General features: G+C 47.0%; 1 protein-coding gene across 2 annotated transcripts in view; it reads right to left on the reverse strand.

The window, feature by feature from the left end:
* Positions 1-14,015, reverse strand: part of NSMCE2 (NSE2 (MMS21) homolog, SMC5-SMC6 complex SUMO ligase) — a 228,362-nt gene that overhangs the window by 123,313 nt on the left and 91,034 nt on the right. For both annotated transcript variants that reach the window (XM_066623846.1, XM_066623847.1), the window contains one exon: positions 11,198-11,351. In XM_066623846.1, coding sequence (XP_066479943.1) covers positions 11,198-11,351 — 154 coding nt within the window. The remainder of the gene's footprint in view (positions 1-11,197; positions 11,352-14,015) is intronic.

Here is a 14,015-nt window from a genome sequence, read left to right on the forward strand (position 1 = left end):
CATGCTGCTACACTAAATAAAGTCCAATAATCCAAGTGCTTCCAAATCTTGGTCACGTGACCAAACCTTAACATGCATCTTAAAGGTGTGCACCCCTTCTGCAGGCAGTGGTGGGGTGGGAAACACAACCCTTTGGTTATTACAGCTTTAGGCTTCAGGAGACATCAACAGCAGGAAATTAGGAGTCAAAACATAATGCTTAGGCAGTGACAATTTATCATTACGCGGAGAATGAAAATTACACTGGCAAGAGGTCTGAAACATGCAGTTGTCAATCTTGAAGAAGTGCCAACAGCACTTTTAGAGCAAATAATCCAGTAATGATTCTGAAGCTCAGCACTTCGTGAACTGTGAAGAAATGGAACTGAATGCCACACACACATACCAAGTGACACCTGCTACTGTAATTCCCTGTTATGTGACCTTAATAGCTGTGTATCAGCCCAGACTACCATCACCCAAGCTCTCCCCACAAGGACAAACACCCACGTTACCAGACCCTTCTGCCACCAGGAGCCTGACTCTAGACCAGGGGTGTCCAAAGTTTTTGGAAGGAGGGCCACATCATTTCTCTGACAATGTGTTGGGGGCCGGGGGAAAAAACGAATCAATTTACATTTAAAATTTGAATAAATTTACGTAAGTTTACATGAATGAATATATTAAAGATGAACTTATATGAATGAATGAAGGTCTTGCAATAGCTCAAGGCCTATAAAAGGTCTTGCACAAAGCAAGGCTGGCCTTTCCTTTGCTGCAGCTACTGTATCACAGACGTGAAACGGCAAGCAGTGGAGGAAGCCCTCATCCCACAGCTCATGTGAGAGGTCAAACAGTCGCCCTCACACTGAGAGCAGTTGCGGGCTCCAACAAATCTCCAGAGGGCCGGAGGCTCATTGGAGACTGGGGGCTCCCTGAGGGCCGCATTGAGAGGACTTGAGGGCCGCATAGAATTGGCCTTCTTTACTGCCGCCACACATTGGGTCAACACTCCCATCAACCTGTCCACCACCACCCCAAGATCTCTCTCCTGATCTGTCACAGATAGCTCAGAACCCATTAGGCTATATGTGAAGTTTTGATTTTTTTGCCCTAATGTGCATGACTTTACACTTACTTACATTGAAACGCATCTGCCATTTTGCAGCCCATTCTGCCAGTTTGGAGAGATCCTTCTGGAGCTCCTCACAATCACAATCACTTCTGGTCTTCACTCAGAAAGTTTGGTATCGTCTGCAAACTTTGCCACCTCACTGCTCACCCCTGTCTCCAGCTCATTTATGAAGAGGTTGAAAAGCACTGGTCCCAGGACAGATCCTTGGGGCACACCGCTTTTCACCTCTCTCCACTGTGAAAATTTCCCATTTACACCCACTCTCTGTTTCCTGGTCTTCAGCCAGGTCTCAATGCAGGAGAGGACCTGCCCTCTAATTCCCTGACTGTGGAGTTTTTCAGTAGCCTTTGGTGAGGAACCATGTCGAATGCCTTCTGAAAGCCCAGATATATAATGTCCACAGGTTCTCCCACATCCAAGGTCAAGGCCTGTTGACCTTTTCAAAGAATTTTATAAGGTTCGTGAGGCAAGACTTACCCTTACAGAAGCCATGCTGATTCTCCTTCAGCAAGGCCTGTTCGCCTATGTCAGGGGTGCTCACACTTTTTTGGCTCGCGAACTACTTTGAAACCCAGCAAGGCCCGGAAATCTACCAGAGTTTTTTTTTACAATGTTCGCGCCATCATAACATATAACATTTATGTGTACAATATATGTTGGTGTACCTTGAGCCCCACTGAGTATAACAGGACTTACTCCTGAGTAGACATGCCTAGGATTAGGCTGTGAGGCTGCAATCCTAGCCACACTTACCTGGGAGTAAGCTCCATTGAGTACAATGGGCCTTACTCCCGGCGTTTCCTCCCAGAGGCACCTGAAGGGGGGGGTCGGCACTCCGCGATCTACTCATTTTGCCTCGCGATCTACCGGTAGATCGCGATCCACCTATTGAGCACCCCTGGCCTATGTGTTTTGAGATTCTATCTTTGATGAGACATTCCACCATCTTACCTGGTATAGATGTTAGGCTGACGAACCTATAGTTTCCCGGGTCCCCCCTCTTTCCCTTTTTAAAGATCGGCGTGACATTTGCTATCCTCCAATCCTCTGGCACCGTGGCCTTTTTGAGGGACAAGTTGCATATTTTAGTCAAGAGATCAGCAACTTCATTCTTTAATTCCTTAATAACTCTTGGGTGGATGCCATCTGGGCCCAGTGACTTATTGATCTTTAATTTACCAATGAGGTCTGAAACATCTTCTCTTTCAACCTCTATCTGACTTAATTCCTTGGTCAGGAGGGGCCATTTGGGCAGCAGTATCTGCCAGAGGTCTTCTGCCGTGAAGACAGATGCTGAGAACTCATTTAATTTTTCTGCCATCTCTAAGTCTCCTTTTATCTCCTCATTCCCTCCCTCACCATCCAGAGGACTAACCGCTTCTCTGGCAGGTTTCCTGCTTCCAACATACTTGAATAAGATTTTATTATTCCCCTTAATGTTGCTGGCCATGCGTTCCTCATAGTCTCGCTTGGCCTCCCTTATCACCTTCTTACACTTCTTTTGCCACAGTTTATGTTCCTTTTTATTCTCTTCATTAGGGCAAGACTTCCATTTACGGAAGGAAGCTTCTTTGCTCTTTACAGCCTCTCTAACTTGGCTGGTTAGCCATGTGGGCATCCTCCTGCACTTAGTGGAGTCCTTCTTCCTTTGCAGTATACACTTCCACTGGGCCTCTATTACTGTTGTTTTAAGCAGCCTCCATGCACTCTGGAGAGATTGGACTCTTTTTACCTTCCCTTTCAACCTCCTTCTAACCAGCCTCCTCATTTGAGGGAAGTCCGCTCGTCAGAAGTCAAGGGTTTTTGTGAGAGATTTGCCCAGTATTCTTCCCCCAACGTGCATGTCGAAACAGATCGCAGCATGATCACTGTTCCCCAATAGCTCCGTAACACTGACATCTCTAACCAGGTCCTGAGTACCACACAATATTAAATCCAGAGTCACCTGTCCTCTGGTGGGCTTCATGACTAGCTGCACTAAGGCATAGTCATTTAACATGTCAAGGAATCCAGTCTCCTTTTTGTGACCAGAACACAAATTGACCCAGTCTATATGAGGATAATTGAAGTCCCCCATGATTACAACCCTGTCCCTCCTTGTCACCTCCCTGATCTGTTTCCTCATTTCAAGGTCCCCTTCCGGTTTCTGGTCTGGAGGACCATAGCACACCCTCAGTATTACATAGCTTCTGAGGCCTAGTAATTTAACCCAGAGATTCTATGGTGGAGTCGGACCTGCCTTCAATCTCTACTTTGCTGGATTCTATCCCTTCCTTAACATAAACAGCCACCCACCTCCAACATGCCCCTCCCTGTCCCTCCTGCAGAGTTTATAGCCCGGGATTGCGGTATCCCACTGATTCTCCACATTCCACCAGGTTTCCGTTATGCCCACTATGTCAATGTTTTCCCTTGTCACCAGACATTCCAGTTCTCCCATCTTTGCTCGGAGACTTCGGACATTTGCATAAAAGCATTTGTACATGGAATGCCCCAGGATGGGCTGCTTATTCACTCCTTTGTCACCGCATCCTCTCACTGCGCCAAACCGTCTATCACATCCCAACATGCTACCATTCCTAATTTCTTCTCCTACTCTGCCTTTACCTTGTTGTTCTCTAACCTCCCCATCCTCGTCCCGTAGGGATGAGGCGTCCCGAACCGGATGCCCCTCGGCTGCTGTCAACTTTCCCCCAGGGATCAGTTTAAAAGCTGCTCTGCCACCTTTTTAATGTTGTGCACCAGCAGTCTGGTTCCATTCTGGTTTAAGTGAAGTCCGTCCCTCTTGTACAGGCCCAGCTTGTCCCAAAACGTTCCCCAGTGCCTAACAAATCTAAACCCCTCCTCCCTACACCACCGTCTCATCCACGCATTGAGACCCCTGATCTCCGCCTGCCTAGCTGGCCCTGCGCGTGGAACAGGTAGCACTTCAGAGAACGCTACCTTTGAGGTCCTGGCTTTCAGCTTCCTACCTAAAAGCCTAAATTTGGCCTCCAGGACCTCCCGGCTACACTTGCCTATGTCGTTGGTGCCGACATGCACCACAACCGTTACCTCCTTCCCAGCACTGTCTACCAGCCTGTCTAGATGAGAAGTGATGTCCGCAACCTTCGCTCCAGGCAGGCAAGTCGCCATGCCGTCCTCACATCCGTCGCAAACTCCCCTCTCTATGTTTCTAATAATCGAATCCCCCACAACAAGAAGCCCCCGACCCCCCACCCGCCAAGGAGTATCCTGAGTGCATTTGGATACGGGCCCATCCCCTGGAGAAGGGGTCCCCCTAGGGCAGGCGTCGGCAACCTGCGGCTCTAGAGCCGCATGTGGCTCTTTCAGCTGTCTGCTGTGGCTCCTCCTGCTGCGGTGAAAGTGGCAAAGGGGGTAACAGGAGGCACCTGTGCTGGGAGGGCAGGCTGCTTCCCTCCGCCCCCTGAGCTCACTGCCCTCCTCTCCCTTCACCCCCACCTGCCCCGCATTGGTTTCCCTTTTCAATTTTGCCTGCTCTGCAGGCTTAAGCTCCCTGTTTTTCCCTTCCCCAACTCTCCAGCAGGCTCAGCCAATCAGCATCCAGCAGGCTCCTGGCTTTTTCTGTTGGAATGGCTCAGGGCCCTTCACTGGCTGACCACCAGCCAATCCTGAGCTGCCCTCCTCCTCAGCCATTGCAAGCCCTTGCAGCCCGCCTTTCCTTGAACAGGTCCCCACTCAGTGCAAGGAGAGGCTTTTCCTCCACAGCAGAGGAGACATCCTGTGTGTCTACTCAGTAGTAAGCCCCATTACAGCGGATGAAGCTTACTCCCAGGAAAGGGTGCCTGGGAAAGCAGCCTTGGAGCCAGTGGGAGCCCGTGCAGGTCTGTTCGAGAGTAAGCCCCGATGTAGTCCCTGGGCTACACCCAGGAAGGTGTGGAGGGCTGTAGCCTCAGCCTCCTCCTGTGCAGGTCTACTCACAAGTAAGCCCTGCTGTAGTCAGTGGGGCTTCCTCCCAGGAAGGTATGGAGGGCTGCAGCCTCAGCCCCCTCCTATGCAAGTAGTCAGTGAGGCTTCCTCCAAGGAAAGTGTGGAGAGGACTGCAACCTGAGAGCTCCAACCAACTTGTCTGCTCAGAAGTCCCATTGTAGTCAATGGGGCTTACTCCCAGGATAATGTGGAGAGGGTTGCAGCCTGAGTGAGGGAGGACAGGCAGGCAGGGCGGAAGCTGGCCTGTGGTTGCCCCCCCCCTTCTTCTCTTCCCCACCTCCAGAGTCTGTGTCCTTTCGCCCTTCCAGCAGGGTGCCTCTGGAAGGTGGGGGGAGTTCTTTAGTATCCATGTAAGATAAGCAGATGTCATAACCCCCATATGTATTATGTATTAGAATCCTGGAAGATCTGGTGAGGAAGTAGATGTGGTGTCAGCAGTGGCCCCTTTAAGGGTAAGGCCTGGGCATCCAGCAGAGTGTGCTGCACAGCTGCAGCCACTTGAAGGCAATAGGGCCCTCAGGGATATAAGGAGAACCTGAGGAAAGGGGTGTGGGTTGTAGAAGGAGTGCAGGTTGGAGAGGAGACTGACTGGGCTTATTGACTTTGACTTGAATACTCTGATTTGACTGACTTACTTTGGAATCTGATCTTGGACTGTGACTTGGCTTATTGACTTTGGACTCTGCCCTGGATACTCTGACTGACTGTGTGACTAACTGCTGGAGACACTGGAGTTTGAAGTGTGGCTGCTGTGCCCAAGACCTGCTGAGGACCAAGGGGCTGCTGTAGTGGTGGGAGGCTGCTGGCAGGAAAGAGGACCTCTGCAGGTTGAACAGTCAAGCTACCCTGGAGGTGGGGTCCACCAGGACTACAGGGTAGAACCAGGGTCATTTGTTGGGGGAAAGAAGGGGAGCTAATTTGCTTAAAGTGGGCATAATTCTTGAGGCACAGAATGGCCTTGGAATCAGGCAAAACACCATAGAGGACCAGGCATCTGAAAACACAGGACAAGAATGTATGACAAAACTAACTGAAAGCTATAAGAGGGGGCTACATTATAAAAATGGGACCTATAAGAGCATAAAGGTTAAAAAAAAACTATATATGCAGTATTATCTTCATTTTAAATGTCAAAAGGGTTTTGTGGCTCCTGAGGTTTTTTTTCCTTCGGAAAACGGGTCCAAATGGCTCTTTGAATGTTTAAGATTGCCGACCCCTGCCCTAGGGGATTGTTTCCCTCCTCTCCAGGATGACGTCCTCCAGCCCCAAGACTTCCCACCCGGGCAGCTGAGGAGCTGCACGCCTAAAGTTGGGACGAGGCCTGATCATCCCCGGAAGTCTTCCCACGGTCCTTCTCTGCCTGCCTCTGCTTCTCCAGGTCGGCCACCAAGGCTTCAAGGGAGCGGACGCGTTCCTGGAGTCCCTGGAGCTCCTTGCACCGAGGACACACCCATGACATGCCCAAGAGGCATATAGTCATACATGTGGCACTCGATGGAAAACACTAGATAGCCCCCACCCTGCTGCTGGCTCTCTGACTGCATAGTTTGTTTGTTTGCTTAGGGGTACTTAAAAACCCTTCACTGGTTTGCTGCCCTCTTCTCAAGGGAAGAGAAGGACAGTGTCTGGGGCCCTGGCCTCCTCACCCTGCTGCTGAACTCGCACTGAGGCTAAACTCGCGGTGCCTTACCTGGCACTTTGTTACCGAGGCACTTGGTGTCCCAGAGGCCACACGCGCTTCTGCAGAGGGCTCACGCAGGGGCAGGTGCTAGCTTTAGCAATAACTGTGATCCTTAAGCTCAGCAATAGTCACACAGACCCCACTGGTTACACCTCATATACGTAATTCTGTAGCTCTAGAGCCAGGGGTTGACAGTATTAATAGCTCTGAAGTTAGGGATATTCTGAGCCAGGTAGCAAAACTACTTCTACTTATAATGGTCACCAAGGTGACAAAGCAAATGCTATTTTTTCTTCATAAACTGTTGTTTAAGCTAGTAAGCTTCTCTCCCAGGTGCTAGAAATCTAAGAAATGTAGTTTTCCCAGGGCACATGAGCCCTTGGTATGGACACCAGGTGTGCTGGAACTTGCACATCCCAAGGCTCCTTGATCTGGGATTTTGCTAAGTATGCAGTCATTGCAACATTGGGGGATGAAGCCCCCTCCCTGTCATTACCAGTGCCAGTACTGTCAAGAAACCATGAAAAGAAAAGAGTACTTTGAGAAAAGAGAGTCAAGTACTTTGGGAGGAGGTTTTTAGATCCAATCATGCACCCAGTGACGTAGCTAAGGGGGTGCAGGGGGTAGCGGTTGCACCCGGAATCAAGCTTTAGGGGGGCAACAAGCTGAGCTTGACACTAGTGACCAAGATTGTGAACATCTTGGTTTGTATGAATAATACCATCATGCTATATATCATGGGAAAGGTAATTTAATGCAGAGTGCAATGAAACAAACTGCACCGGAATATCTGTATTCTATCAAAAGGTATGACCAATTAACCAGAAAATGAAAACACAACTGTTTTGTGGAACAAAAAGTGGATTTGCTTAACTCCAAACTGACCTATGAGGACTGATTGTGCTGAGTTTCAATGAGATGTTATTATGATACAGCATGGAACCAATAACTTTTTGTTTATTCCCTCAATTAAATTTGATTTTATCATGCGGGGGGGGGGGGGCCCTACAAAATCTTCTTTGAACCCGGGTAGCAGATAGGTGCCTTAGCTATGCCACTGACTGGGGTGAGGCAGCAGACCAAGTGGGTGGTGAGCAGCTGGGGGGGAGGAGGTGGGTTCCTCCCAATTTTCACTTTTTAAAAAGCCCGGTTGTGATGTCACTTCTGGTTGTGACATCACTTCCAGGGCAATATTTTGAGCTCGGCACCAGGCTACACGATCATTAGCTACGCCATTGCATGCACCCCCTGATGTGATCAAAAGTGGGACAGGATCTGAAATTTGCTTTGGGGGAGAGGGAGGTTTGATTGTTGTTGTTTTTTTTGGGGGGGGGGTATTGAAAATAGCTTGTTTGCCAAGACAATTCCAAATAATTGAGGGGGGAGTTCAGCAATCACCAGTTGTGAAAACGCTTGCACACTAAAAGTGCGCTAATTGCACATTATGAAGTACAGTGGAATAATGATTCATATTGTCCTCCCATAAAGTTATAAAATTCACAGAAATGCCTCCATTGACATGGACTTCTGCTTCCATTTGTCAGGCCCCTAAATTGAGTAGACTTGGCAACCCCATTGATCCAGATTCACCATCGCACAGATTCACATGCCGACTGTCCCGATTTCTCACAAGTACCACTGTCTGTCTTTGTCACATAGATTGCTAGCTCAATACTCTGGGGGGGGGGAATGAGGGACGAGCATTACAGCACTTCTTACTCTGAAAAGCAACACATTTTTTAACAAGGGTAGGAAGGAAACATGCAACTCAAAAGGCTAGTGCAGCTGCTAGCATTTAATCGAGTACATTAACATTGACATTTCTACAGATCATTTGCTAAAATAGTGATTTTTATGTTCCCATGCATACTATCCTTATAAATCATTAAGGGCACAATCCTAACTCCCCATTAAGCTGAGACTCACAAGCGTGCTGTAAAGCTGTAAAGCACATTTGTGCCTTCTTGGAAGTCGGCTGGGCTGGCACAGGGACGCATCCAGCCTCTGCATCGAGCTCGGCCGACGCAGGGACTTGGGAAGGGCAGGGAGGAGGTGGGAGGGAGGCGTTCCAGGACGGGGAGAGGGCGGGTGAAGGGCGTTCCATGGGGTGGGCAGGTGGGGAGCGGGAGGCAGGGCTGGGACATGGAAGTTATGCTGGATCCCAACCCCATTCCCTAAGAAGCACGGAGCGGCTCAAAGCCATTCCGTTCTTCTTGGACTTGTGCCACCTCCTAAGGTGGTGCAAGTCCGAGGAGACCCATTGGGGCCATGGTGGCTTACCAGGCATAAGGGGAAGAGTTTGCCCCTTGCCTCTGGCTGAGCAACTTCTGGCCCCAATCAAGCACTCAATACAGCTCAGGCCTCCTGGCCTACCTGTTTCAGCACAGGATAGGACTGCGCTATTAAGAGTGCTATTCTGCAAGTTCCTGATATTCTAGCTAGTCAACTGCAGATAATGGCACCACCAAGGATATTATACCAGCCTATTGAAGTATCCCAGTTAGCCAACTCCAACAGCTCCTAAAGCCCTAGGCTCACAGCTTGCCCCTAAGTGTCAGTGACTCACCTCTGGAGTGAGGATGCTGTTTGTGCCTGCTTAGTTTTCCTGACTGCTGCCTTGGTTCCTGGTTTATGCTTGGTTTTGACTCTGCACCTACCCTCAGATATTTGTTTGCTGCTCTACAACTCAATCCCTGCCTGTTTAGACCATACACATGCTTCTGGCTCTCTGATTGAGAGCCGTATTCACCCTACCACAACCCCCACCAGGGTTTCAGAACCTGACTACCCAAAACCCAAGCCTGCTCTGGCCAAACACCTGCAAATTCTTCCCTACTACCAAAAGATCAGGATATGTTTAATAGCTGTTTCACTGAGCTAGAAGTAACTGTAACTAGACTGTAACTTTCTCTCTATATTCAAATTGCTTGTTCACAATCTTGGCTAGGAACTGTCATATTTTATTACCCAGAGAACCTAAAAGAATTTGCCCAGTCCTTTTCAAGACTTCCACCTGCAGTCAACCCTTTAACACACAACTCAGCTGAAGGATGCATGGGTTTCCTCCACAGAATTCCTGCCTGCTAGAGGTTTCTGGGGAATGTCTAGCTCACAAGAACATGTTGGCTATGTTCCTCATAATCTGTATTATTTCTTAAGTGCCTAAAAACACAGCACTATATAGCACACATAAAATTAACAGTAACTAAGGGTGCAATCCTAACCCATTATGTCAGTGCTTTCCAGCACTGGCATAGCGGTGCCAATGGGACATGTGCTGCATCCTGCAGTTGGGTGTCACTCATGGAGGCCTTCTCAAAGTAAGGGAATGTTTGTTCCCTTACCTTAGAGCTGCATTGCCCTTATGTCAGTGTTGGAAAACACTGACATAAGGGGTTAGGATTGCGCCCTAAGTCACTGCCCACAACCTAAATAGACATATATGGCAAAGGGAAGGGGCAGGGAAATGATGGCAGAGGAGGGGATCCTGGGATACATCAGAGACTCCCCTGTGGTTGTACATGTCTGGGGAGGATTTTGTATTGGAGGGCTATCTGATTTTCAGGGAAGCTTGTCCACCCTTGAGGATCCCTGGAGCACAGTTTGAAGAAGAAAAAAAAACAAGAACTGAATTGTGCCATAGGGATTTTAATATGTTGCAGTACTACGTGATTTGTGTACACAAGCAGCAAACCTGGGAACAGACACCGTAAGCATTTTCCAACAATATAGTTCCATGATTAAAGCAAAGGTCTCTTTAGGGTTGCAACACATCCTGGGTTGTGAAACTAGAGCAATTTGTTAGAGTGACAAAATGAAAACAGCTTACCTAATACTTTTGAAAGATCCTATCAAAAAGAGAATACACCATTTGTATAAAATAAAAAAACTTACCTTCAAACATAAAAACAGGCTATGAAGCAAGATTTACATTATATATGTATGCAAATAGGACTGGCACCGTGAGAGACAGACTCAAGAAAATCACTCCTTATTACCTACTTGCTATGTGTTTAACTGCTATGTGTTTAACTTTAAAAGTGATACCTCTCATTGAGTCCTGGGAGAGAAATGCAATTGAAGACTTGATCCCTGATTATTGCCTTTGTGTCTTAAAACAATTTGCTGGTGAATTAAAATGAAATTGGGCTTCTGCGGAATATATTTAAGGCTACAAGTTCATTCAAAGTGAAGTATCGCAGATATCTCTATGGCACAAAGTTTAAACAGAGGAGGTGAATGAATGAGAATTGTAAATGAGCTCAACCATAGTTCCCACTTAAAATTCCTGCTGGGGATTTTCGCAACATCCTGCCTGCCTGAGCTCATTCCACAGGCACAGATTTTATAAGGAACTCAGCAGAGTGGCCTTCCCTCATTCCAGGAGAAAACAGGGCAGCACTGGTTGTATTGAAGCTTGGTTCATAATTAACAATAAAGAAATGACTTACACTGAGTTTTCATTTGCTTGAGCTGTTCTTTAAAAAGGACAAATTTTTCATGGCTTTGCAATTCAAGATCATTGTCTCTGCTTTCCAGGGCATTAATCTTCTCATGGACGACATCTTTTAAATCTGGGAGCACGTCTGGCTTGTCTCTCTTTATCTGTCAAAATAAGTAAAAATGCAACTCTGTTACTCACTGGAGCACATCATCCTTCTCAGCCACTCTGAAAGAAAGAAAAAAAATCAGATGAATTTATGAGCCTTTCCCCAATAACCAGCTTCACCAAACAGCTATTAAATTCTGGGATCGTAAGTGGTTACAGAATGGTTATTTATCTATGCTGCAGTTGTCATTAAAAATCCGATGACTGCACCTCCTCATTGACTTGTTCCCGGTCAGAATGGAAAATGCGAAAAAGACAACAGTAAAATTTTTACTGCACTGCACCACATTGTAGAAGTTCAAGGTGTTAATAGCTAGCTGCTTAGCGCTACAGGTATGTGCATGTTTTAAGGCTACCAAAACAGATGGGAGAAAGAATTGGGAAAACATCATCAGAAACTACGCTTCCTCAGTAACAATTTCCAAATTGTGTGCAATGAGATGGAGAATGAAGCAGGCCTTGAAAGATTAAGCCATGTTGAATGCATCTACTGCCCCATGTAACTTGGAGTAAAGAGGCCCAGCTAGCATTGGTTCCCACCGATGCACCACCCCACCTCTCTCTGCCAATATACTTTGGGAGGTATATTAGAGACTGGACTAAGTTCACTTACATAATTTATATTATTAGAAATGGATTTTTTAACCACTTTTTCTCTGGAAAGTTCCATGGGCGACCACAGCTTTTTTGCACAGCACATCTGACCCTGGCAACAAGAGCCACCTCAGAGGAGCTTCCTGACTTGGAGCAAACAAGTTGTGGACCAAAGTTGTGGACAAAAAGGATCTGCCCTCACCAACTTCATGACTGAATATAATCCATGCTAATGGAGAAACTGGTCTCCTAGCTAGATAAGCATCCTCAGCCAGGTGCAAGAAAAATGGAAGGACTCATTTAGGACTAAGGAGATGACATCAAGGGCGACAGAATCACAAAAGAAAGTTCCTTGATAAGCTCATCCCACCTGTGGGAGAAAAAAAAATATATAAAGCTGGGTCACAGGACCCACATGCGTTTATTCTTCAGTCCTCCTGTCACTGCCTTGCTGCCAGTTTTGTCATCTGTTGACCCACAGGTGCTGTGTTAAGCCACCCCCATTCCAGTTGCATTCCAAGGACCACAAAGCGCCCAGGATCAATAAACCCATTTCCTTCTCCTTTCCAACCTTTCCCCCCACTTCTCTTTTTGAATGCAATAAGCCACTGTGTCAGCAAGGTCTGGATAGCCATCTTTGTGGGTCAATTTACAACAAGTTCTTTCCCCTGGGAAAGCAGATGCAACTTTCTTGCCCTGCTTCCCTCACTTGAGCCAAGTAAGATCATCACCTATCCCTGAGCTTGCTTCAAGAACAATCTCTCTGCTTTCTCAAACCCATTTTCAAACAAGAGAACGGTCTGGTCTTTACACCCTTATCCTTTGACTCCTGCGCTCTCTCCAGCAGAAAGGGACTGCTAGTCCTGATCTTTGGATCAGTTTTGCCACTGGCCCACTAATTCCGCTCTATCTCTAGTGCAGTGTTTCTCGAACTGTGGGTCGGGACCCAATAGGTGGGTCACGAGACAATTTCAGCTGGGTGCCCATTCATTTCAATATTTTATTTTTAATATATTAGACTTAATGCTACCATGATATGTGACTGCATTGGGGGAAATGTTATGGACCTGTACTTTCAACAAGCTACTATGTATATTCTTTTAACAATGATAGTAAAGGAAACTTACTCCTGGGTAAGTGTGGGCAGGATTGCAGCCTAGGATAGTTAAAATTTTTCCTGCTTGATGATGTCACTCCCGGTCATGACATCACTTCCGGTGGGTCCCAACAGATTCTCATTCTGACCCGGTGGATCCCAGTGCTAAATGTGTGAGAACCACTGATCTAGTGTACAGTTAAACTGATGACACACTTCACTCATCTATTGTTTTTTTTTTTTTTCTTTGTGCATGTGAGTGAAGGGGCAGATTAGTAGTGATGCACAAGCTTTTTGGGTAAGCTTGGCTGCCATTAGCAATGCTTCAAGGTAAATGCTTCAGGGTTCTCCTTGCAAAGAGACTGGAGGTTATTCACACAATTCGGCACTCATTCATTGTTCTCCCCAGCTGAGATTTTTATTATTAATATCCATATTCTGCTTTTCAACAAAAAGTAGTTCACAAAGCAGTCTACAGAGCAAAACAAATCAATAAATGGTTCCCTGTCCCCAAAAGGTTCACAGTCTAAGAAGAGATGGAAAAGAGACATCAGCAAAAGTTATTGAAAAAGGCACCATGAAGAAGGACGGCTGCTCTCCTCCTTAGAGGATACCACTTGAAAAGGTGCTTCTTTGCTCCTAATAGTAGATCGCAACTATTCCCCCAACACCAACCGTGGTTTTGATTCACATGCAGGTTCATTCAATTTCTGTCCAGCAGTTCTCAAAGAGTTTGTCCGTGGCCCACCAGTTTGTCCATGGCCCAGTATTCAGTGGTTCATAAAACCGACAAGGTAGATTAGGCTATGTACATCAAGGGTTAAACAACCTGCTACTTTGGGGGGGGGGGAGCACTGCTGCCCAATCACCATTATAACCACAGAGACCTGAGTGCAGCTGGTAAAGTTAAACTTTTTTAAGGTGAGTCCCAATGCTAAAACATTTGAGAACTACTGTGTTAGACAATATT

The sequence above is a fragment of the Tiliqua scincoides genome, chromosome 4, assembly GCF_035046505.1.
Source record: "Tiliqua scincoides isolate rTilSci1 chromosome 4, rTilSci1.hap2, whole genome shotgun sequence".
Classification (NCBI taxonomy): domain Eukaryota; kingdom Metazoa; phylum Chordata; class Lepidosauria; order Squamata; family Scincidae; genus Tiliqua; species Tiliqua scincoides.